The sequence below is a fragment of the Myiozetetes cayanensis genome, unplaced genomic scaffold (genome assembly GCF_022539395.1).
Source record: "Myiozetetes cayanensis isolate MyiCay16 unplaced genomic scaffold, myiCay2020 scf15, whole genome shotgun sequence".
Lineage (NCBI taxonomy): Eukaryota > Metazoa > Chordata > Aves > Passeriformes > Tyrannidae > Myiozetetes > Myiozetetes cayanensis.
The window spans coordinates 7,116,078-7,142,349 of NW_026087159.1; the positions used below are offsets into that span (position 1 = coordinate 7,116,078).

General features: G+C 39.3%; 1 protein-coding gene across 1 annotated transcript; it reads right to left on the minus strand.

Moving 5' to 3' along the window:
* Positions 1–3,267: 3,267 nt before the first annotated feature.
* On the minus strand, positions 3,268–24,408 carry RADX (RPA1 related single stranded DNA binding protein, X-linked). The gene is given in 16 exon segments (XM_050310238.1): positions 3,268–5,746; positions 6,583–6,765; positions 7,420–7,713; positions 8,238–8,314; positions 13,085–13,153; positions 14,271–14,479; positions 14,950–15,110; positions 15,615–15,782; positions 16,799–16,906; positions 18,033–18,155; positions 18,250–18,341; positions 18,474–18,582; positions 21,002–21,194; positions 22,277–22,419; positions 23,752–24,230; positions 24,232–24,408. Coding segments are annotated over 16 exon segments (2,658 nt in total). The 5' UTR covers positions 24,336–24,408; the 3' UTR covers positions 3,268–5,600.
* Between the last annotated feature and the right edge of the window lie 1,864 nt (positions 24,409–26,272).

Sequence of the window (26,272 nt, forward strand, 5' to 3'; positions counted from 1 at the left end):
CAAAACATCTACAAAGAGAAACTTTCCAGTTAACCAGTGCTTCCAGTAATCATACTCTTTGCTTATTACATAAGTTTTCTTCTATTTAACTTGGCTCAAACTGCTAAAATGGACTTGGCTAAGTGCACGATGAAATTGAAAGCTTACTGAGAAAGATGTTTTGTTAAGCTCAGGCACTGTCATTTTTTTGGAAACTGGGCAAAATTTACAAATTTAGGTCGAGTGTTAGGGGCAGCATGAACTAGGAGTTAAGCTAATGCTCTAAAAATAGAGCTGCCCCTTCATCTTCTGTGCTAAAAAAAAAAAAAAAAAAGGAAAAAACCCCCAAACCCAAATAAGTATGTGCTCCTTGTTATGAACAAAATGGTGCAATAGGCAGCCTTGCTTATTAATCTACTGAAATTTCTATCAGCAATTTATCTCAGTTTTCTGCTCTGAAGCACCAGTACTGTGGTGCATTTAAGGCACTTAGCAAGCTGTCATTGCTGCTGCTTAACCAGTTTTCATGTAGCAATAGAAACAAAATCCACTGTTTTTTATTTTTGGTGGTTTGTTTGTTTTTTTTTTTTTGAAACTGGCAAGAGATCACCAAAATTAGCTTGTCTTGCCTGTTGGAGCCTTTCTCCCTCCTGCACTTCAAAGCCTCTTAGCCTCACTAGTTTCTTTCCTTCACAGAAAATGTCAGTGTGGAAACTTCAAAAATGCCAGGTAGGTACTCTTAAAAGGTGCGAAACTGCTCTGTCCTTCAAATGTCAAAATCAGCTACAGGGAAAATTATTCATGGTCTGGCTATTCAGTTTTAACGTCACACCCTGCCATGTTCTAGGAGAACATTCAGCTGTAGACTCTGGTAAGAACAAGATGAATATATCCTTACAAACTTCTCAACTTCTCAGGCTTAATGAGGGTTTATACATGTTAACTTCTACACCCAGAGCGGGCTCAGAGCTAATGTTAATAGATTGTATGTAACAAGGGGGAACATGCTTGTACCTCCCAAGTACCTCAGGCCATGGGGAAGAGGAGAGGGGTTGGTATGCGGCCGGGAAGTTGGGACAAAAGTGAGGCTGTATCCCCCATCAAACTGAGAAAGCTTTCTTTGGGCATTGCCTTGGTGACCTTTCTCCCTTTACCTGGATAAAGCTAGAAAAAAAAGGTAAAACCAAAAAGGCTCTTCTGTCTCCTTTGTGGACATTTAACCTCCAACTATGTGACTTTTTCTTACAACACCTTCAGTACATTGGCAGGTACTAAGGCAGAGCCATTAGTTGACATTTTTTCACAGCTGACTTTCATACCACTTTTCTTGCATGTAAGACTTTATGACTTGTTTTCCTAGGAGGTAGAAAAGCTGGCAACACACCAGGCACAGAAAAGGGCATCTGCTTTTCTGTATGTGGGACTTCAAGGACTGTGTGTGAGCTTGGTTTGGAGCACAAACCCTGTTTCCAAATACTTGGAAACACTTGGTCATTTTGTTATGTGTGTAATATCAATTCTTTTGTTTATGAGCTGTATGTAAAATAGTATTGATCATCTGTTTATTAAAGCTTAGGTAGGGAAGGAAGATTTATCAGGGCCCCTCCTGCTGTGTAGAGATGAGAGTGTTGCTAAGCCAGACTGCATCATCCCCAAACCAGCAGAACAATTACCTTGTTTGTCTCTCGTTCCTCTTTCCCCAACTTCATCCAGAACTAGTAGCTGCTACTTTCTGTGGCAACTGCTGCTTGAATAGCTGCTCCTCACAGTTTGTGGCTTTCTGTGATTTCTGATCTTTTTAGTAACACTGCTGCCCTGTCAGCTACTCCTTACTGCAAAATTACTTTCTCCTGCCTAAGAGGAATGCTTTTGACAATTTTATTGGATTGCATTTTTGTGTTGCTCTGCCATTTGGAAAACTGCTGCAATTTTTTATACTTCAATTGTGTTTTTGAACTTCCCTCTAACCATTCCTCCTTGGGTATAATCCACAGAGGGTCTTTTTTCAGATGAGCAAATTGTTTAAGATGCTGAATAAAGCTGCTAACCTGACACATTCACGCAAAGGAGTAGCATTTGCTGTCCTGCTGGGTGGTCAAGTGCTCTTTTAAGGCTTTTTTTTCAGATAGCTGCATATGCATCTCAGTGATTAATTTGCATTTCCTCAAGCTGATTAGAAGGATGTTGCCTCATATGTTAGGCCTATCAAAAAGGGAAACTGGACTTGTTTAGTACAAGCTGTTCTTAATGGTTGGTAAAAACCCAAGGAAGGGATTAAAAAAAAAAATTGTTTACTTTGGTCCAGTTACTCTAGGGAGAAAAGCTGGGCAAATGGACCAATAATTCCTTGGATGCTTCCTTTCTGAGGACACATGATGTTTGTCCTTCAGTTTTTAAAGACTTCTCCTGTTTTCTACAGACCTCAAAGAACACTGCCCACATTTCAGGTTGCACCGTTTAGATCGTTACATGCTGCAAGGTTAATAAGGACTTGTCCACCTGAAGACATCCAGTTCAGCTGACTGTTCTCCAACCTGTTTGAATGTATTTACTTGATAATTTGCTCTGCTTATAGATAATCCCTTTAAAAAAGGCTAAACCAAGAAAAAATTAACTGGAAAAAGGTTCACTGGAGCTTGTTCTGATCTTTCCTGTCTGGTCTTGAGCCTGCACTTTGGCTTCCTTTAGCCTGCAGGGTATCCAAGGACTGTCTTCCAGGCTTTTTTGCCCCCTGTTAATCAATGGTTTAGCCTGTTACCTTCATGCCCTCAGCCATGTCACAAGCCTCGGTTCAGGGCCCCATTCCCAGTGGGGTGAGGGCTGGAGGGCAGAGAAAGGGCATGGCTTGGGGCAGATGAAAGTCATCAGCACTCATCGAGATAGTGACCACAGATTACAACACAGACAGAACAGGCTCGACTGTTAACTGCCTGGCCAGGCTTTTCCTTTGTCCTCATTTCTCTACCAAACATGGTACCAGTGTGTGGTGGGGCTGAGGGGAGGCAGAGCCCTGCTAGTGGGCTCCTCAACCCATTTCCAACAGGCAGCTTTCCCCTGCCAAGAGTGCTCTCAGAGGTGGTTCAATGTCACTCCTAAATAGTTCACCACCTTTTTTCTTAGAAGGAACTTAGAAGTTTTTCTGTAGAAGTCACACTGCACAGTGTTGAAAACCCTGAGAAGCTGCAACTGGTGGCACGTATTTTGACATGACTGTGGAGAAGATTCTTGGAAAAGTGAAACAACTTTCAAGAAGCAAAAAGAAAACAGAAAGAAATGGAAACAATCAAAGATGTTTACATATATTAATTTATTTATATTCTTTACTTCGCAGTGTTGCACTAGTTCTACATCACATTAATTCAAAATTCATCTTCTCTTTACACAATCTATGACTTAGCAACTTTTATACACTCAAAAGTACCATTAGCTACACACAGTCTGCCTGCCTCTGCAATTAATGCTGAAAACATAAGAAACATGCAAATGTAAGGTTTTAGAGTACAGTTCTTTGGTCGGGTACAAATTCTGCAGTTAAGGAATGTGCTTCCATAGTATTTTACCCTCAGCAGTGGCAATACACAGCAGCAAGAAAAGCGGTCCCTGTGACATTTTGCAGGAGTAAAGATTCTGCATCTTGGCTTAACATGGCAAAACTAGGAGGGAGACAGGCAGAGTGGAACCACACAGTAACACTGCAGCACTTCAACTGAACCTGAGGGATTAAGTTCAGTGTTACTTTGATGGTGCCTCTGTCGATTGATCCAGAGTGTAGTAAAATTACAAGTCTACTACAGGCATTGGATATTCTCCAGCTACACAGCCTGTGCTTCTAACACTGGCACTCCATTCTGCAAGAGTAAACATCTCTCCTTCACAGCTTTTCAAACTCTTGTGTAAAGTAAAATTATATCCTTTAACATTTTAAGTACATTGTCTATATTCCACATCATTCTGATATTCTTTTAGAGTTAGGAAGTCCTAACGTAGAGGGTGAAGTGATTAATGCTATGTATTACAAGTGTACTAAACAGTGCAATGCCACAAACAGCCTTTGCTGCATTTTTATGGCATGGGATGGATGGAGGTGGCTGGAACAACTCAGCAGGGTGGCTCTGTGACAGCATTAGCCACACCAGTCCTTTTGTACAAGGGTAATTACTTTAAATTGCTTTGGGAAATAATGGTTTCATTAAAATTAGACTTCGACCTGAAGTATATCTAAATAAAAAAACACTGGCTGACACAGTCAGCATTGGCTCAGTTTGGAACATGAAGTGCTGGTGCATCTCTAGAGCAATTGTCTCTCACCTTCACATACCCATCAGCAACACAATTACACAAATAACACTGCAAGCAACACCCCACTCTTCTAGGGTTGGTATGTTTTCATTTTGCCTTTTGTAGGTACTCTGAAAGGTATGAGTTGACAAACATTGCTCTAGAGCTAATACTAAGGGTCCATACAAAATAGATACATACAATACATAGTCACATTTAATTAAGTTTTAGTCCCTATTCTCCTTAATACATTTTTAAACTGTAAACTATACTAGAAAGACAGAATAATTTTTCTTTTTTAATTTTTTTTTAATTTGAAGTTGCCTGTGAACTTTTATATAACATAATAAGTTATGGGTCTCCTTCAAAGGACCATTAACTGAAGATAGGGCATGGACTTGAGGGCAAAGTCCACTGTCCTCAGGGCAGACAAGTGAGCTACTAGTTAGTTGACAGAGATAATCCCCAATCACCAACAGGCTGCTGAAATATTCCTAGAAGTTTTCCACAAAAGCATTTGTCTGTTCCTATAAATTAACTCAATAATGGTACAACTGAATTGGCAAGCCTCCATAATGCAATTATTTCCTCTCAAAGAATTCAATGAGACCAGCATTTCAGATGGACAAGTAGTCAACTTCCAATAAACTCCTGCTTGAGAATAATTTCCAGTTCTGGATGAGATCCGAGGCTGTTTGTTTAACATGGGAGGAAGAAGTGCTACTTGATTCTGAACTCAGCAGGAGCCAGCTGCTACTGAGTACACAGGCAAAAAAGAATTTTACAGTCTCTTGCTCTTGTGGAAGCAGCAGCTTCTTGTAGGTGCTGAACTCCTTCATGTACTCAGAATACAGCTACAAGTGGTGTAACAAACTGTGCATCTTGCCATGTTTACCACTCCTTAAAGACAGTTTTTTTCTCTTGCCAAGCTAGAAGCAAGTTCCAATAAAAAATTCTGTTTTAACAAATATTTAATTACTTTTTTATTAATGAATAAAATATGTTAAAAGTGTTTGGGTGCTATACTCACTACCCAAACACTGTATGTACAAAAGCAGACATATAAAAACAAAGGAGCTGCCCTCACTAAGGCAAAATGAGCAAAGTGTTTTTTTGGATTACGGTACTAAAAGGCACCATGTTTCAAGACTGAAAAATAAAGGCAACACTCGTCCTCCCCAGTTACATGGATGAACATTACAACTGCCCCAAGAATCATGATTTCATGTTTGTGTCTGCTAGTTCTAGAAAAGTGCAATGTGTATGGGGTGCGTTCAAGTTATAGAAATTTTATTTATTTCCCTCCTTCTAAACAATATAAATTTGAAAAATAAGTTATTAAATTATACTGGATCCAGCACACCTGGTTCCTCTGTCTTGTAGATTTTGCTCAGAAAGACTTCCACCTTGTCATCACCCAAGTGACAGATATCCAAGATGCAGACAACATGTTTGCCATCGAGATCCTTTGCTGCATTTACAATTTCATCTAGAAGTTAAGAAAAGGTGTTTTTAAAAGGTATTTACTGTATACTGTGTATACAGTAAAGAGGTATACTGAATTTATATTGTTTTCCATACAGTAATGTGTATATGTTCAATCTTCTTTCAGTGAAAAATTTTATTAGCAAATTCAATAAGTAGAAATGATAGCATCAGAATTAGATATGGAAAAGCTGATACATGGATTACTTAACCACTAGTGATCTCAGATTTCATAGTATTATTGAAGGGAAAGTATTGATGTATTTAAATTAAATCAGGTCTGTATATTCTATATAACCATGCAGGAAAACACAATGTTTATCTAGCACTTTGCAGTATGATACCAGTAATGCTCATCATATTTGTCATTATGTGCTAGTAATTAGAAGCATAATCTGAAGTAATTCAATAGCAGGCAAATACTTCAGCACATAGGCACTGCAGGTTGTGTTAAAGCAGCTGTTCAAAGTGTCATCACTTAATAGATTGACTGATTGACAGTTACAACATTTTATTTCAAAGCACACACTGACTTCCATCTATACCAGTATAACTTTGCATCAATAAATAACTGCCAACACTACCTAGCTCACTTAGGAGTTTGTGGTTTGGGTCTTAAAATACTGTCTTCAGAGTATGACAACAGCTCCAGTAAAAACTGCCCTGACAGTTCAGAGTTATATCTATTTACTAAAGGTGGTGACAGAATTCAAGTCTCTTTCACTGAAGAGGTGAGCATTGTCTGACCTACACCAGAGATTTCTACAGAGAATTACCTCTTGCACTGAAAAATAAAACAAGAAACGATAAATGAATAATGCCAGTGAAAGCCAGTCTTACCTGAAAGAGAAAACATGTCACAAGGCCTTCCATTGCTAGTGGTCTTCTGCTGATAAGCAGAGATGGAGCTCATACAAGACAATAATGTGTCATTTTGAATGTCTTCCAGTTGAAATAAGTGGGGATCTTCAGGACAACAAAGTGGGAGAAATGCCACATCTATTGCTACATCGTGATTTATACCTGGTGAAGAAAAATATTTCAGTTAGCAGAGAACTTCATGTTCCGCCCATTAGCAACTTCATGCACCATTTAATTTTTTTTTTAAACACACTATTGCACTGATTTTTATTTACATGTTCTTTGTCCATTAATTAATAACACCTAAAATATGTTTCTATTATACACAATCATATTCAAGTTGTTATGATGTTAGACTATAGTTTATAGCTAACAATGCTGTTAGCTCAGAAAATATTAAAACGATGTTAGAAGCCATTTCATTCTCCTTTTAACTCTACCTGCAAGGGCAGAGAAATTAACTTTGCAACCAGTGTATCTATGCAGTGTGCAGTACAGAGCTGCTTTCATCTTGAATATCAAATTGCCAGTCTCAGGATTCTAATGACTGTAAATATTCAAACACCTTCTCTCCAAATCTTCATTAGCAAATAATGGAAACTTTTAAATTATGGGAACTTAACATAAGCAACATTAAACAAGGCAATTTCCCTCTCCTTTTAATGGAAAGACAAAATCAAACAAATTAATAACCCACAATAACGGTAGCAAACAGATACACATCAACTCACCTGTTTGTATTTTAACAAATGAAGAGTATCTGACGAACTCATATACTGCTCTTGCTGAACCTTTTCTACAAGACAAGCTACTTACCCAGAACTGTCACTTCATAATACCCAAGGCCACTGGCACTTTTAAACTCATCGATGCTTTTGTCTGCTGTGGTGTGTTTAGGCTGGTGCACCGCTGCATGAAGGTTGTACTGCTGCATAAGTAAGTCTTTGTACTTATAATCAAATTTACGTGGGATACTTTCAGGGAAAATCTTGCTGTGATGGAAATACTTCATTAACTTGTCTTTCACTTGTGTCCACAGGTCACTCTGCCAGGAATCACAAGTTCTTCCAGTATCTTCAGTTTCAGGTATATCACTCATTCCTTCTTGGTCTGTTAAAAGCACAGAAAATATTTAGTTGCTTACATAATTGTATCACTTCTCTGCTAGCTGAGAAATAATTTCCGTTAGAACATTTCAATTATGAAGACATGGAAGAAGGAATTAAACTAGAGTTGGAATGTCAGTAAATGGGTAACCTCAGAGGCCAGACTTGTAGTAAAAAGACTTATTTCACCATACGAAGAGCATCATCATGGCTTGTTTCTGGAGAGTACTCAAACTTGTTCAATGAACAGCCAGAAACCATAAAAACAGGTTTAAAATGGGTACAAGTGAATCACAGAATTATTTACATTGGAAAAGAGATTATCTTACAGCACAGACTGCAAACTGTTCTTCTTTCTTCTACCAAAAATAGCAAGAAACTAACTGCATGGAACATGAGTTTATTTTTCAATTTCAGAGAAAGAAAAAAATACTGTTAAAAAAAAAATCCTTAAATCAAACATTATTCTTATTACTCCCCAAATCTTGTATTAGTCTAAAGTGAATATAACAACTATTTGCAACATACCTGTGCAGTGCTGCACACTGGCTGATACAGCCTGTCCATTTTTATCTTGCACATCTCCATGTTGATATTCATCCAACCTAAAAAAAAAAAAGTTATAGTGTCTATACATATATATGTGTGTGTATATATATTTAAAAAAACAAACAAACAAACCTATTTAACCTCAAACACAATGCAGGCAAAAGTTCAAACCTGGACAGATTTCTAGCGATAAAGGATACAAGCTTGAATGAATGAGCGCTAGTACCTGGTTTCATATCATAAGAGTTTAAATACAGCAGCTTGACGTAACGAGACCTACTCTGCTCAGGAAATCGGCTTTGCAGAGCCAGGACAAGCCCCGCAGGATTCCCGGGCTTTGGGAAGCTGATGGGGAAGGATTTTACACTCAAAGCCCGGTGTCTGCTGCCCTCTCCCGGGTACCTGCAGGAAATACCACGTCTGACACGGCTCAACATCGCAGGGAACCTGATGCTAAAAAACAGTGCACCAAGTGCTGCTTTCATACCATCACCCTGCAGCACTCAAAACCAAAGCACAAATGTCACCCATGTCATCACTCCAGAATCCAAAATGATACTTTCCTGTGGACACACTACCCTGTTACAAAAACCAGATCAATGAAGCAAACCAGATTTTTGTTATACTTTCTTTTCTTTAACTATATAAAGTTTTGAATTAATGGTAAGAAACTATTCTTTACCAATCTCTAATGAACTACCTAAGATATTAGGAAGGAGAAAAATTCATCAGATACTTTGCAACTAAACATGGTAAAATAAGCTCTTAGGCCCATTTATTCCTTTCTTCATTGATCCATTCCTCAGTATATTAAAACTCACCAGGCCATCTGAACAAACTTAGGAAAAGGACTATCTTGACTATCTTGCATCACAAACAACTGCAACATGGGTAAGACTTCATTAAGGTACCATTAAAATTCTAGACTGCCAAACTAGTTACTAATGAAAGATTCTAACTGCAAATACACAGGGAATTTGCAACAATTTGCCACAATACTCTGCAAATATACAGGCCGTAAAAAAGGCATCAGTGATGAACATGCTGTTTAGTGGCACATTCTGTATTTAATATAAGGTTTTACAGGGTTTATTTCAATTTCTCCTATTTCATACTAGAATAGATCTTGAAAATTTCATGTCAATGTTTCTTAACATATAGAATTATCTGAAATAATATCTAGTGAAAAGACAAAAGGAAATACACTGTGGGTTTTGAGTACAGAAGTACATTTTATGAAATGCACTATCATAGATACCATCACTGAAGTGACCTTCTTGTGATCTCCATCTTCTCTCTAGGCACAGAAGAATCCTCACTTAAGCAGCACAAACTATGCAATTACTGCCCACAAAATTAATTTTCACTTTCGAGATTTGGACTTCTCAACAAGAGACAGGAAAACCCCAGCACAATGTTAGGAAAGGCTTGCTCAGAAACGAGTATGTCAAGACAGACATGTGCCCCAACTTTCCTCTTCATTAAAGCAGAGGATTAAACCAAGTCATACTGCTGATGAGTGGATATTATGGAAATGTTTTTTTCCTTTTAAGATTGTCTAGTTTTGGAAGTGAATAGGCTCTACTTTAGAGCTAGTAAAGCCTCTGAATAATATGAAAATACTGTAATGATTTTTCCCTGCTTTTTTCTCAGATCTGTAGCTGGGATGATTTCTCCTATCTGCCTGACATGTTATTCCTACAGGACTGCTTTGTGCTGGATAAGAGCACAGCCTAACTTGAGCTAGGTTTGTAAGAGAAACCTACAGGTGTATACATACAGTCTATTTGCTTATTTGCCAGCCAGTACCTCTGCAAGGCACCTGACATAAGCCAAATCCTTCCATTTACTGCAAGATGCTTTGGCTGTTGTACTCCCACATCCTATTTCGCCCACACCATCTTTAGGAGAACTTGTGCCATGCCACATTTGCTGTTCCCAGCCTGCATTTTGCAGGCCCACCTTTTTACAGATACCCACTTGCAAAAAAAAGGCCATTATAGAGTATTTCTAGACACTGGTGTTCACCTTTTCAGTCATTTTACTTTAAAGTATTGTCAATGAAAATAATGTCAATCAAAACAGATGGCAGATCAATACTTTTAGAAAATATTGGGGAAATAAGCATGTCTCATGCTTTACACATATTTCCTAAGCACTGGGACTGTGATAAAATTAAGAAAGAAAATTGTTGGATATTGAAGCTATGCTCAAAACAGTGCAAGGAACTGAAGTGCCTCAAAACAACAAAACACCCCACTCACTGATATGACAGGTAAAACTTGTTTTATAGACTGGTTTGAAATCAACTTAACGGTCCTGACACCGTTATGGTAAACACACGTTTATCACAGTATCAGAGAAACCAAACAGCTCTCTATGATAACTTCACAAGTCTACACAAACTGATTATTGGTATCTACCAATTTCTAGTTTATGTGAAAAAGGGCTCCAAAGGAAACATCACATTCTAGGAAACTTTCAGTCATGCAAACTTCAAGCTGGATTTCCCCATATTATAAAATTTCCATCCCTTAGCTCTCATTAGAGGGGAGGAAAAGGGAGAAAAGGGTTTAGGTTATATTAAACATTCAGAAGTGAAACTGCAAGCACAGAGGCAATCAAACAACTTACTTTCAAGCAGTGTGCAGTGGGAGCAGGCAGTGCACCAGCAACTCCATGGTAACATGCCAAACTTACGAACATTAAAATGCTATGAAAAACTAATGTGTTTCTTTTTCACTTCCACATAAAAAGCCTTTCTGAAATTCCCAATCTTTTCCCATTCACAACTGCTTCATTTACTATAAATTAAACTTCTTTGGCGTATATTAAATGCTTAAAAGTACCCTTATGTGGAAGACCTTTACTAGCAAGGCTATAAATATCAGCAAAAATATTAAATTAACCAGTTTGCTTGTTCTTTCTGCAACGCTTAATAATCAGGTAAGTTACCAAAGAAATGCAGGAACTGAGGCTGTCAATAAAAAAACCTCAAGTTTTTACTGCTTAAAAAAGAAATTAAAAATGGAACCACATGCTGAAAATAAAACACAGAAAACATTGATGCAAAATAGTCTAAGCTAAAATATGTACTTAAAAATGTATCTCTACTGTTGGACTTGATCCTTGTGGGTCCCTTCCAACTCAGAACATTCTGTGCAATATGTGAAGTTTATTAAAACTAATGTGGTTTTTTCATTAGCATATTGAAATATTTCAGTGAGAACTTACATTCTGATGCATCTAAGCAACAGAACAGAAAACAATGCAATTTTAAGGTAAGTCAGCTAACTTTCTATTTTTCTTTTGCAATTTGGAGAATTCAGCACAACTTCATAGTTAGTTACAGAAATACACAAGTTACCTTTCAATTATATAGAGTGAAACAGCTTTCCATAATCCAACACAGACTTTCTCCTCCTTTAGCTGGGGTTCTAGCATTAATGGCACAGAGAGGACACACAGGTAGCAAGGAGAGTAGCAGATTGAGAAAAGCAGAGAACAAAGTAAACATGCCTTAACTTTCTGCTTCACCTACAAGAAATGGGGAGAAAACATTCTTCCCACCCTCCGCCCCCAAGAAAAAAGGAAACATTCCTCAGCAAGCAAAAGAAAACAGGATTCTTCACAGTCAAGAAACACCTCCTCATTTTCCTATGGATTTGTGCCACAAGTCCCTGCAAAATTCTGCACCATCTGCAGAGATGTGACCCTAAAGCCAGGTGATGCTGTTAATCAACCAGCTTCAAAGACAGGCAACCATTTCCCCTACAAAATGCAGTTTCTACCAAGAGAACCAGGAAATAATAGACACATGGGGCTCAAAAGAGACTAATTTACTCCACAGGAAAACTTCTGAAAATTAGCTCCCAAGAAAAGGGGCATGTTTTGTAGGGGGGTAATACTGGCAGAACAGTCAACAACTTTTCATCAACTCCCTCATTAGCACTGTTGCTCTATCCCTAGCACTCTTTTGTTTTAGGGGGAAGGAAGAGATGCTAAAAAGTAAACAAAAAAGGCAACTGAGCTGTAAATGTACTCATGACACACATCCAAATCACCACTGTCAAAATACACAAACATCTTAAGTTATGACACCAAAGAGTTCAAACACTCAATTTGCCCAGACTGTGTTTGGAACAAATTACAAGAATTTATGACCCTTAAACAAAATGCAAAAAGAAAACTAACTTTTTACCCCAGACTAGCAAAAAATAAAAACACTCATTCAGTTTTCTTAATAATAGTTCTAGACTTGTCAGGGCTTGGATTTGAATTTCCTACCTGAACTTCAAAATACCCCACCTTCTCTGGATCCAAACTGAGTTCAGTAACAACTGAGTGTTGGGGAATGGAAGAAGCCAAGTGGACAACTATACTTACCCCTCTGTAGCATCAAGGATAATGAATGTATAACTCAGCCACCACTAGCAAATCCATTAATGCTATTACATTTTCACTGTTTGCTAATTAAGCATCCCTTCCTCCTACTTCTGACTTCCTCACTTAAACTGTAATACCTCTGAAACAAAAACTACATATAGTACACTATGATGGACCTCTGTTACTATATATTCCCTTAGTAGCACTAGTAACAATATAAACAACTGTAATAACACACTCAAAATTATGTTTCACAACAGTCCAATATATTTGACGTAGAATCAGTGCAGAGGAGTAAACAGAAAATTATTATTAAACTCTACCCTGATTTGTTCTTTCATTTCACTTCCACACTGATTCCCGACCTGTAAAATTTTCACTTCAAGTATCTTTGTTTCAATATTGCAGTTATTCAACATAATTAACTTCACATGACTTACCCAAGTTTTCTTCTCGCAGACCGTGTGAAATAGGGGCAAGATGATACAGGAGTAACAGATGTACTTCCCCTTAAGGTAGGAAATTCACCATTATTGTACAGCATTTATTTAAATGGAAAGACACGAAGCAAAGAACATTCATGTTTTCCTTTCAGGCAGAACTAAACTAAGACACTCAAATGCTGGAATTTTTCATACGGAACAGAATCCACTGACAAGTTTGCTGTAACACTGCCAAGACAGAACTTCTATTCACTAGGGTTTTCTTAATCCTAAATTTTGATTAGATCCCAATTATATTTCATCTCATTTTCCCTCAACGTATTTTAAATACCCAACCTATCCACACATTATGACTTACAGATGTGGAAAGTCAAGAATAAAAATATATCCTTTACAACATGAGAAATCCACTGCAGAAAAAAATAGATGTGACTGGCCTGACTTTTGCAACATTCCATCTGTCAGTATAACACCAGGCTTTCAATAGGAAGTATGGCTACGCTAGATTCTACACAAACATTGCAACAAAGGGCAATCTTACACAAGAGTTATTTTACTCTTGAATCTAATATAGTTGTATCACACAAACTGTCTTATTCCATTTCCTTATACTGGACTGATATCCTTTGTCTATGTCTGACTAGATGGGATACAACTGGATGAAATCCCAGAAGAAGCAGAGCCATGGTACTACAAGTTATTTTGAGCCTTTAGATTCAAAACATGACCAGCATCTACTTGCCCTTCTTACATCAAGTTATAGCTACAAGCAGCACATCCCATTTCCCACAAAGAAAAAAGAAGGTATGTTTGAAATTCTGCATTTTCAGTGAAGAAATCTTATTTCCTCACACCACTGACTACTGTTTGTTCCACAACTATGTTACTAAACTACGTATGGTTCAAGTATTAACTACTTTTATTTCAAATCTGAGCTTAACAATAAAATAGTATAATATTAATCAGAAGCAAGCACTGTAAACCTGATTTAATCAATCCCTCATTAGCACAAAGAGTATAATTGTCATCAACTGATGCCAGGAAAAGTACATAACTCCATTTTAAAGATTAAACTATGTATGCTGTTAAAGCTTTCTTATATATTTGCTGTGGCCAGGGCTCCAAGCTAATTTCTGTAAAGACTTTTCAGATGATCCACTACGTATTTATGGAGAGAGCTTACTGTTCTGCATCTCTATTTAATCTGCGTATCTTTCTCTTCACTGAACTCTCCTTTGGCAGCAGAGCTTGGTGCTGATGTTGTTCCCCAGGGGAGCAATGTGGACCCAGAAAAGACTTAACTTCTTCATTTTGAAGGCTGGTATTTTTTCCCCTCTCAACAGAGTCTTCTTTGGAAACTGTAGAACTTTCAAGAGACTGAGAAGTGTCTTTCTGCAACAACAGTTAATTGTTTAAGATTTTCAATGCACTTAAAGCTATTGCTTTCAACACAAAAACCTGCAGTTTCAAAGTAACTTTCAAAAGAACAGGACAATTTACGCTACTTTCTGTAAGTCACCTTTTACCTAGCAAAAATTATCTTCGAATCATATTTTTATGATAAATTCTGTCTTGGAAGTAACAGTGAGAGTATTGGAGTAGTTGTCTGTCCCATGCACTACTTTACATTAGGTTATTCAGTCAAACTAGCAATGTCTAAACTTAAAAGTTTTACAAAGGACTGCCAGAATACTTTCAGAAAAGCACTGAATCATCGCTTTTTAAAATTCTGCTCTCAAAACACAAATTAAGTTAATCAAGAGACACTGTAACCAAGTTCTGAGCTCAAATGCAAAATTCTCCATTCTAATTACAATCACAGCTGCTCAAGTGCTTATAGCATTAACTCTCACACACTGTACCTGAACAAGTTCCATTCCTGAAACTTCTTCCGCTGTGTTGCTATAGCTGATGTATCTTATGGCACTGATTATTCCCTGAATAGCAATGCGCTTGTGTTCTCTGTAGTGCAAGTCTTCAATCTCTTTCCCTGTTTCACTGATGGGCTTCAAAACTGATTCAACTGCAAAAAAGGAATTTCCACAAGCAAGTTTCAAAGAAACACAATACCAAAATCTCTGAATGCAAGTTAAAAAATAAAAACAAGTTAATTTGTTAGTAAATATTAAATTGATTTAAACTTATGTTTTTGAAGAATTTTAAATCTTTTTGTTGTCCACATCATATGGGAAAAAATTTAAACAATAAACCTTTTTAGCTCATGTGAATCCATTAGTATGCATTACCACATATCACAATTCATGTTTCAGGTGAAGTTCCTAATTCACTGTTTCCTCCAGAATAACTATATTTAATACTGATTTAGCAGAATATTCAGAGTAAAACTTCTGGGCGTATCTGTAGCTCATGTAAACTCCTACACTTCTCCTGAGCTAATAGTGCTGTGATACTTTTTGTAAGATGAGGATTTAAGTCATGAAACATTTAGTCACGTAAGGGAGTTTTTCTTGGAGTAAGACTGAACTAAAAAGGCCACAAATCTTAAGAGATATTTGATGCACGATACCTTTATTGCTTTTACAATAGTCTGAGAAGTTATCTGGAGGTCGTGGAAAAGGGTAATAGCCACCAATGACAGTCTTCTTTATTTGATCAACTTCACTTTGCGATTTCATCCACTGAATGAAGTTTTTCACTTTGGTGTCCTTGGTGTATGGCTGGCCCTTGTGCCACCCTTTTAAAAGAAACATAATCAGGTATCAAAACCAAATCAAGAAACTTTGACTAGAGAGTACAAAAGATGTCTTTGCACCAGTCAACAGTGTTTTATCAAAATGAGTATCTTGAATTCCTTAACTACACTTGCATTTGACACTGAAAATCAAATAAATATGAAGTAACGGAACAAAATAAAACAACTAGCAAAAAAGCGACTAGAATATTTTCTCACAGGAGCACACAAAACAACAAAATGATCAGAAATTGTTTTATTAGCAGGAAAGAGCAGGTAAGTCTCTGTAATGTTCAGCAAAGACTGTTACTGACAGGTAACTGGCAAAGTATGTATTCACTGTTGGCTGGTTTAAAACTAAGGTATGGATTAAATACCAGTTTTATCAAGTAAATTGTAATCTGAACAGGTCTACATCCAGCCTGTTAATTAAAATAGATCTTATGCAGTGGTATGCTCTCTCCAGCTGTAGCCCTCATGTAGGACACCTACAGATATAAAATGAACTAAAGCTAGGGTGGGAGAAAGGCTTAAGTATTTAACTGGAAATTAAGCACAAATTATACTGAAGGAAAGCAAAGGAAAAAATCCAACTTCTCAAACCTTTATTTAGAAGTAAATTAAATCATTAGAAATCTATGAACAAAACAACTAGTTTATTTTGCAATTAAGCACAAAACAAACCCTATCCAGCCTGTTAAGAAAAAGACCAAGTGTACAGAACCTATGATCAGGTATTCTTTTACGCACTTATTATTCTCTATTCCTACTTGTCAGTAAAAGGATTCAGACTGGGTGACTGATAACAAAACCAGGACAGATACTCCTACTGCACCTTATACTGCCTTGCAATTCTGCCAGGACATCACTCATCTGCAACACCGCAAAAATCTGCCTCCAGATTCAAAAGCAAAGACACAATTTAGGACACCTATACCCTTTTTTTATTTTAATGAAAAAACACCCTTTCCAAAGAAATAAGATGAGAACTACATAAAACCAGAACTCATTTAAGTTACCTGTAATGAATATTTGACTTTCATTTGAAGTCGTGAGGTAAATTGTGCTGGAAGGATTCTCAGTGAGGTCCCGGACTACTCTCATCTGTGTGCACACCAAGTATGTCACTGGAGGAAAAAAACACCTTCATTTCTTTTCCCAATAGCTCATTGATTTTAGAATGTGAAGACTGACGCACACTGTAATAATTTTATTAAGTGGTCTAAACAAGACAATTTAGTTTTTGATCCTACAAATGCTTCAGTATGTTTTGAGTCTCCGTTATAAGTTATAATATGGAGATGTAATTAAATATTCAATTTAATTTCAGCATACCCATTAGGACTAAAAATAAGACACTTTCATCAGGTAGGATATCAAAGGAACAAATAGCACAAATATGGGTATTAAGATGGCTGTGTTTCTTAAAGACAAAAAGCATAAAATCACGAGAAATCATGACAGGTCACTGCAAAACTTCTAAATAGAGTACAAACTCACTCTTTTGTTAATATCTCAGTTAAACACTGGAATGTCATTCTTTGTCATTCCCCCAGAACACTCAAGATGAATGCAGCCATAATCTTAACAGGGTTGTGCAGCTGGTCCTGCATCATATGATATAAAAAATGCACATGACAGCAACCAACCAGTGTTAAAGGAAGAATGAGTGCTTGGAGGAGAAGAGAAAGAAGGCAAGAAGAAAAATGTAAAGCTCTTTTAAAATCCTTAATTAAGGATTCCCCAGTTTGAAATCTATTATTCTTAGCTCAGAGGCAATAAATAACACAGCTGGGTGATGACTGCTGTTTGGACAAAAATATTGATTCAAACAAATTAAGCTTTTCTACTTTCACCTCTCCCTTCATTCAGTCCTCTTAAATAATTCCTGTCTATAAAAACACCATATATTTACAGGACAAAAGGAATAACAGATTTGACCAGTTTCTGTCTTTCATTGCCTCTGACGTAAGAGATGTTGCACTAGGTGCTTCACTTCAGTTTCTGAAATTAATGAGATCAAGTGAACGCCACCTATCCACCTCACTGTTCACACTGACATCGCAATACGGTAAGATTTTCAAATATTTAAACCATTTTTTAAGTTTTATCTGTCATTTATCTTCTTTGAGGAGATAAACCTCAAACAGAGGCATTTTTTTATTCAGTGGCAATTATGCTCAGAATTTGAAATTAGCAGTGAACTAGAAAAACAACTACAAGTAATTATTAGTATTATAGAGAGATGAATACTTGGGTGAATACGCTCAAACACATCTGGCTGAGAAGTTGCAAATAATTCCAGTATGAATGGATGGTCTGAGGTTCCATCAATGGCATGTGCCCAACGATAGAGCCAGAAGTCTTCAAAGTGTTCTATACAAACAAATATTAACAAAAATGTATAAGTATTTATTCAGAAATATAAAAATAATTTGATAAATTCTGAAAATCATATTCATAGAAAAACCTCTTTTTCTGGTTCGTTCAGCCCTTCCGACAAATGTCACAAGACCAATAACATCACAGGAATAATTGTGTGGTAAGTCATCCAGTTCTGACCTAAAACCAAAACAGAAGAAATATGTGGGTAAGCTTTCTCAGAAACTCTGCAAAAAACATTTCCAATTAACATTCACTATAATGCAGTGTAATTTAAGTTCCAGCTTGATAACCAACAAAATTCTGTTTTACCTTGTGATAAACCGATATTTAACTTCAGGTAATCCCCACTCTGGTTTAACCATTTCTTCTGGAATAATGCTTATTTTAGTAGGAGGATTTCGAACATTAAGGCTAATTTCTGACAAAGAAAAAAAAGGTAACATTTAAGGCATGAATACAAATCAGCATCATCGTCAATAACAACAACAGGTGCTACAGAATACACAAAAGACCTTTTGTTTTCCTTCATGGCCATGGTGTATTTATATCATGTTAATAATTACTTGTACTGGCATCAGCTGTGAAAGTTCTCATCTGCTGGTTCTGTTTGAGTTCATTGTCTGCACATCAATTTTAGACCTTACTGACATTTGGCAATAGAGCCGGTGTAGAAAGTACTTTGTATCTAATCAGTACCGTGGTATTAATTGCTGTTAAAATATCTCACTGGACTGGACTTGTTAGCTCATATATGGAATTGGAAACTTTAAATTACTCAGATTATAAAATTGCTTTGTTGAATTCTATACCCAAATTCCTTATTTTATTTTGATGAAAACCTTAAGTCACAGGAATTGATTAATAATTTAACAGTGAGACAAAGTTGGAATCCTCAAGAAACTTTATCCTGGTTTCTTTTGGGGTAGGTTTTTATTATTATTGTTGTTGTTATAAGATCATAGAGTACCACCTGCTGTATTCTGGATGGTGAAGTCATTCTCTCCGTATTATTTAATCTGGTTGCTTGGGTTTGAGTAATTTACCCCAAAAAATAATTAAATAAGTGTAAGTAACGTATACAATTGTTTATATAACTGTAACTGGCCCCTCAAACTAGTAGAGCAAAATTAGGAAAGTGCTATACTTGAAGTCAGACCCTCTACTTAGGAATATTCTTTTGGCTGCTGCTTTATAGAAATATTTTTGGAGGACAATCGTGGATTTGAATATGGTGTTTTAAGATAATACCTCAGAGAAAATTTCGCAACCCAAAACCTTCTCATGCACTACTTATCAACTGTTTCCTAATTTTGAGATTAGATGAGAGTCACATACTCAACTCAGGACTACAGTCTGTGATGAGTCAGAGATAAGATCAGGCTTTTGTCACTTCCACACAAATTCAGTGATCTGTGAAATGTACACGCTTCCTGGCAGAGGAATTCAAGGTGGTGGTATCAACTATTTAATCTCCAAAAGTTTTAGGTCCTCAAAAGCACGTCTCTGCACATCATACAATGCTGCAGCTGCACACAGAGGCAAGCAATGCAGAACTCACCCCAGAGCAGGGTAGGGATATGCCAAAACCTCAGTGCCTTGCAAGCACTCTTAGTTTGGAAATCCCTTTCCCTTGTGGACTTGTTAACTCTCCAGGTACACTGTACAGTGTTTACAGGTGAATGGTCATAAGGGCACACTGGCAAGTTGGGATTTGATGGAATTATAACTTGGAAATAAATTATGAAAAAGGTAAGAAGAAAAGCAATTCAGTGGAACTGAAACCTGAAATACTGCCTCATATTGGGCATATACAGAGATACTTAGTGAGGTATTAAATTTTGTTTAATCTGAACACAAATTGTCATCACCTTCCCTGACAAACTTCCATTCTTGGCTAAACATTTCTCTCTCCTGCCAACTCATCACAAATACTTCAAACATTAGGATCTTGTTTTAATGCAAATATACATTCAGGCAGAAAATACACTGCTTCTAGCAGTGAAAATATTGGTTTTGTGCACTGTAGCAAGCGCATTAGGAAACTCATTGTTAGTAGGTTATACATACATCATCCTTCACTACCATGCATATTCGCTTGGTTCAAGGAAGTTATTTGAATTTTCTGAGTGCTGGCTGTCATTTTGTTCTGAGCATAAAAGCACAAAAAAGGAAGGAATTCATGTTCGGTGAAGTAGGAGAGAAAAAAATCCAAAGTTGACCAAATCCGGGTTGAAAAGGCTATTACTGTTATACTGCAGTACTTGTACTTCTGTAGTGTAGCTCCTTTGAGTATCTGCCACACTAAACAACTGCACGAAAGGAAATACTTTTTCATAGCCAAAGAATATTCATCATACACACGCTCCCAGGGCGATGCTCTTTCAGCACAAAGCAGTCATCAATGCAACTTTTTATTCAGTGGAGCTGTGCAGATACTCTAGACCTTGGGAATAGACACTAAAATCTAAAGTCAGATCAGGTGATAATGTGCTTCAAAGGCCTGGAAGAAGGTGTGAGCAGTGCACAAACAGTATGTGTATTATTAATCAGGAAGCAGAAATCCGACTAAAATTCAGTACCAGAGACTTGTGTTTATAATACCACTTGCTGATATCAGAGATTTTTATTTATTTATTTTTAAAATAAATGTTTTAACTAATTGTGGCAGTAAACTTTGTAGACATGACCCAAATACAAACAGGGAACAACAAGAACCTGGATGTTAAGACACCTTTCAGAGGTGGAACTATATTAGTCTCAGCAATTGATAATTTTCTATTTTATTTCTATGAAGAACTATATTTCCACAGTCAAAACAGGTTTCTGTAATACTTAACCAATTGTAGCAAATCTCTTCATCTGTGAATCCCCGGGTGTTGGCTGTGTTTTGAACGGGTAACTGTCTTTGATCGCGTACTGTTCGAGGAGGAGGACTGTGCCAACCTTCATGCTGTTATACCACTCAGGGCACAGTGAACTCCACAGAACCATCGACGTCATGCCTGAACCATCAGCAACTTCAAAATAAGCCTAGGGGAAAAAAGAGATAATATTTATTCATCTTTTATTTATCATCATTCTGGTATGTGTTTATTTTGGGTAATGAACCAGCTACTTGACTCGTGAACAATTTCTCTGATGATTATAACGGATATAGAGTATGTTCCAGAACTTGAATACTACAGTGGAAAAAAATCCCCGCTTTCCACAAAGAATTCTTCCACAATTACCTCAGCCCAAACTCTTATCTTCCTAGTGCTCAGTAATGGTAGGATGATACCAACTTCACTCTATGGCTTTTGGACGAGGTTGGGGAAATCTGATCCACATGAAACAATAGGGAAAAGATTCTTCTTTATCACAGAGAATGCTGTATTTAGAGTAACATTTCTAAATATCCATGAAGGAAAAATGTATTTTGGAAGCTGACAAGTTACAGGGCCATTCACTAAACATTCCTGATCAAAAAACTATACAAGTCTGATTTCCCAGCAAAAAAAATAGTGCAGAGAACAATTTACTTTGCAAAGTGTTTTCACTGAAGTTTTTCTCATTACAAAGTTTTTTGCATTTTTTTTTTAAACTGGCAAACACTGAATCCATAACTGAGTAGATCACTGAGCACTAAAAAAGATTTTTAAACAGTCTCAGAACGATTTAAAAAATATCAATCCACTGAAAAGAAAACCTCATCTGAAATATATTAGGAAAGTAACTAAGAATTTTACAATAAAATAATCTATCTGGAAGTCACCTAAAAGTTTCTAAAATGTATTGCCCTTTGTTTTTTTTTTTTTGACAAGACACACTAACTTTCAAAGCATAGAGAACAGAAACATTTAGGCTGGTCAACTACTAAAACCTCCAAATATCTGTATTTCTTCATAGAAAGCTCAACTGAACTATATTAAGTGAAACACATCCACCAGTTTGTACGTATGACCACTAAATGCAGCATTTCCTACTCGAAACGGCTCAGCATTTTTGTCTAAGCAACAAATTTTTCATATTCTTCAATATAAAACAGCTACAACATAAATCTTAATAAATTATTTTGAAATATCCTAGACCTATTTGTTTGAGTGTTAACCAATGTATTTATGCCTCTTTACCTGATAAGGCATATCCACTGCTTTCTCTGGTTTCCCGTAGTACCTTAGTCTAGATTTGTGCAGGATTCTCACAAGGAGTGGATGGAAGCGCACTCTGCTTCTCCATGTCATTTCCAGATGACCAAGGTTAGTCAGCTTGGAGACTAAGGTCAAGGGGGGGAGGAGAGGTGGGGGAAAAGACCAAAAAAGAACATTCATGACTGAACATTCAAGTTTCCAGGAGCAAAGTGCACAGACCAGGATGTCACGTGTATTTTCATAATGTTTCTAACATCTAAAAAGCCTCATCTGTTGACGCCATTCACCACTAAATCCTGTTATGAGCCATCTGCACACAGAATAGTTTTGCTTTGTATTTTTCATTGAAAGAGAGTGATGACACATTTAAAATGACACAGAAGTGTTGTCACATGAGCAGAAGAGCTACTACAAAAAACAGGCATTAGTCAACACAGGCACCACACACTTGTGCAAAAGTCCTGCTTGTACCTCCCTCCTCACCAGGCTTCATGGAATGGCCCAAGCCCCTCAACATTGAGCACATTTTGGGTGCCAGCTGCTGGGTCTGAGCACCCTGTCCCACAGACCAGACATGAGACCACTACTGGACTGGTTGTTTTTGACACCTCAGAAGACTGGACACAAGCACCACAGCTATATGTTTTCAGTCAATGTTTCAGAGAGTTTAAAAAAACCCAAACTCTCAAAGTTACACAGAGCTACAGAATGGATTAGGTTAGAAGGGATCATCTCCCAGCCATGGGCTGGGACACCTTTCACTAGATGATGTTGCTCCAAGTCCAGTTCAGCGTGGTTTTGAACACTCCCAGGGATGGAGCATCCACAATCTGGCAACTCTGGGCAACTTGTGCCAGTATTCCACCACCCTCACAGGGAGGAGATTTTCCCCACTATCCAATGTAACACGAGCAGGTGAACTGTGATACAAGTGCCACATTTTGGCAGTGCCACACACAACTGGAGGGTCAGCAGGGATCTCGGCCCTGCTGCACAGGCCACCACAGAATCAATTAGGTGGGAAAAGACCTCTCAGATCATCGAGTCCAACCTATAACCCAACGCTGCAGTGTCAACTAGACCACGGCACTGAATACCACGTCCAGTCTCTCCTTAAAAACCTCCAGGGATGGTGACTCCACCACCTTCCCGGGCAGCCCGTTCCAATGTCTCATCACCCTTACTGTGAACAAATTTTCCCTTAGGTCCAACCTGAACCTCCCTTTAAGACTATGTCCCTTTGTCCTATCGCCTGGGACAAGAGCCCGACTCCTACCTGGCTACAACCTCTTGTCAGGGAGTTCTAGAGAGCAGTAAGGTCTCCCCTGAGCCTCCTCCTCTCCAGGCTAAACCCCCCCAGCTCCTCAAAGGACTTGCGCTGCAGACCCCTCCCCAGCCCCGCTGCCTCCTCACAGCGGGTGCGCCAGGAGAGGGCACCCCCGCCCTCCCCCTCTTACCGTCCACATCCACCTGCGCCGGGGGCCTGTCGGGCACCCACACGTCTCCGTAGGGATCCTCGTTGTTCCAGAGCGGCAGGTAGTGCCTGTTCTCGCCGCGGAGGGGCTGGAGCGGGCGGGGGCCGTCGGGCGGGGTCCCCGCGGCGGCGGTGGCCGTGGCGGTGTCGCCGGGCCCGCCCGCCCGCTCCAGCCCCTCCAGGCAGAGGAACCCGCGGTTCAGCCGCTTCTCGTCGTAGCGGTACGAGCAGCGCGTGAGGCGCAGGCGCGCGCCCGCCCGCAGGCGCGCGCGCTGCACGAGCCCGTTGAGGCGCGGCGCGAGGTGGCAGCGCTGCCGGCGCGCGCCGTCCGCGAGCGTCACGTCGTACCAGTACTGAGGGGCCGGGGGCGCGGCCGGGGGCGGCGGGGCCTGCGCCAGGTACCGCTCCACCGCCACCACCGTCACCGCCGGCGGCTCCGCGGGCGCCACGCTCAGCTGCGAGGGCCCGCACCTCCTCGAACACCTTCTGCAGCCAGGAGGCCCCGCCGCCGCCGCCCTCCGCCGCCGCCCGGCTCTCCTCGGCGCGCTCCGGGGTAGGGTCCTGCATGACAGCGTCCTGGAGGCCGCTGCAAGGCGAGAGCCGAGGCCCGGGACACTGCCGGGGCGGCAGGGACGGCGACGGCCGCGGCGGCGGGTTCCCGCTGTCATGGGCCGAGCCGGGGCGCCGCCGCCATGGCGCGCGCGGGGCGGGGCCTGTGCGCGCGCGCGCCCTTCAAACCGCCAACGGCCGCCGGCGGCGGGGGCGGGGCCGGGGACCGTGAGGGGAGCGGGGGACCGTGAGGGAGCGGGGACCGTGAGGGGGAGCGGGGACCGTGAGGGGGAGCGGGGACCGTGAGGGGGAGCGGGGACCGTGAGGGGGAGCGAGAGCGGCTGCGCTCGGGTGCAGGGGCGAGGCGGAGGCCTGGGGAAGCGGTCGGCGATGAACGGCCGGGTAGCGGCGGGAGAAGGGCGTGAGGGGGGTTCCCGGTACCAGGCGCCTTAGTCTACTCCCTCTGCCACTGTAGAGCATTTGCCGTGGGGAAACTGGAAAACGTGTTGCTTGAACCATTTAAAACAGACGGAAAAAGTAGACAAAGGGGTGTAAACCCCAAGCTTTTTCTGGCCTGTAGACTTTCCTAGGAATGGTATGAGTTTATGTATTTCATGTAACCTGCATTCCTGAGTGAGAAAATTGAAAACAAATCAGTCATTTGTCTTGTTTATGTTGAAGCCAAGCCACATGGTGTCTTTTTTCCCCCAATAAACACATGACTTGTGTGGACTGATAAAATGGCATTTACCACATAAAGAAATGAACATGACCCCAAACACTGAGGTTGCACAGGTTGTGATTCCACATCACATACAAGCCTTACCTGGAGAGTTGTGGTGTAGACTTTTTTTAGTTATTAAATGAACCTATGAGAATAATGAGGAAATCTGTGGACTGTTGCCAGCTTATCCCCACTTTTGTCTGTGCTCAAGATGTGATTTGCAGAAGAAATTTATTTATACAGAGGTAACTGTTACATGTACATCTGTACATGTAACATGTAACATGATTTTTTTCTTATTGTAAGTCACTGTGGTTTTATTAATGGAAACTGAAGCTGTACCTTTTGTGGAGCAATAATGGACTGATGTGGATTAATAGGATTGTTAATACTTTATACTGGATAAATGCGTATGCACTGCAGTTTCAGATACAAAATAGAAGTCTTAGGAACTTGGTCCTGTTACCTTCTTTCTAACCAGCAGAGGTCTAGCTTGCATACCGATTTCAAAACAGGGTAAATCTCTTTTGCTGACAGCATGTCAACAACGTTTTAATGACTGGTTAGGTCGGTGAGTTCCTCTAGATGTGATTTCCCTACCATAACTGAACAGAGGGACCGATGTGATTGTATTAAAAACGGGAAGTTCAGAAACACTTGGAGAATCAGTAATCACTGAAGATGAGCCATCAGCAGGTGGCTGTATCGAATCACAAAACCAGAGATTTGTGCTATGTTGAGCCTGTTCCATCGGGGTGTGTGAGCAGCTCACTGAAGACAGTATGATTTTTATATACCTACAACCAAGTGTGCTAAACCGTACCTGTGTTCACCTCTGGGGAATCAACAGTCTGGAATTCTCAGGGATAATGAGCAGTCAAGCATCTTTTTATGTACCACAAACCTTAAGAAAACAACAGTTGGCCTCTACAGCAGTGACCGTGAGGAATGAGCTATGCTGTGTAGGAGGATGTTATTACATTCTGTTAAATATTACATTTAAAATATGTTGGAGAAATGAAAGGCACAAAAAATAAAACGTGAGGCTCTAGATTTAAAAATATTAATTGGTGTGCAAGGTCATGAAGCTTACTGTAAAAGTTGTTCACCACAAAGTGTTTTGAGGACAAAAATGGGAAAGTTTTCTGATGCATTTCCCCATTATCTCCTAGGTGCTTTTGTTAAGCCTTCCTAGAAAATCACAGGAAGTGGTTAAATAATGCTAAAATAG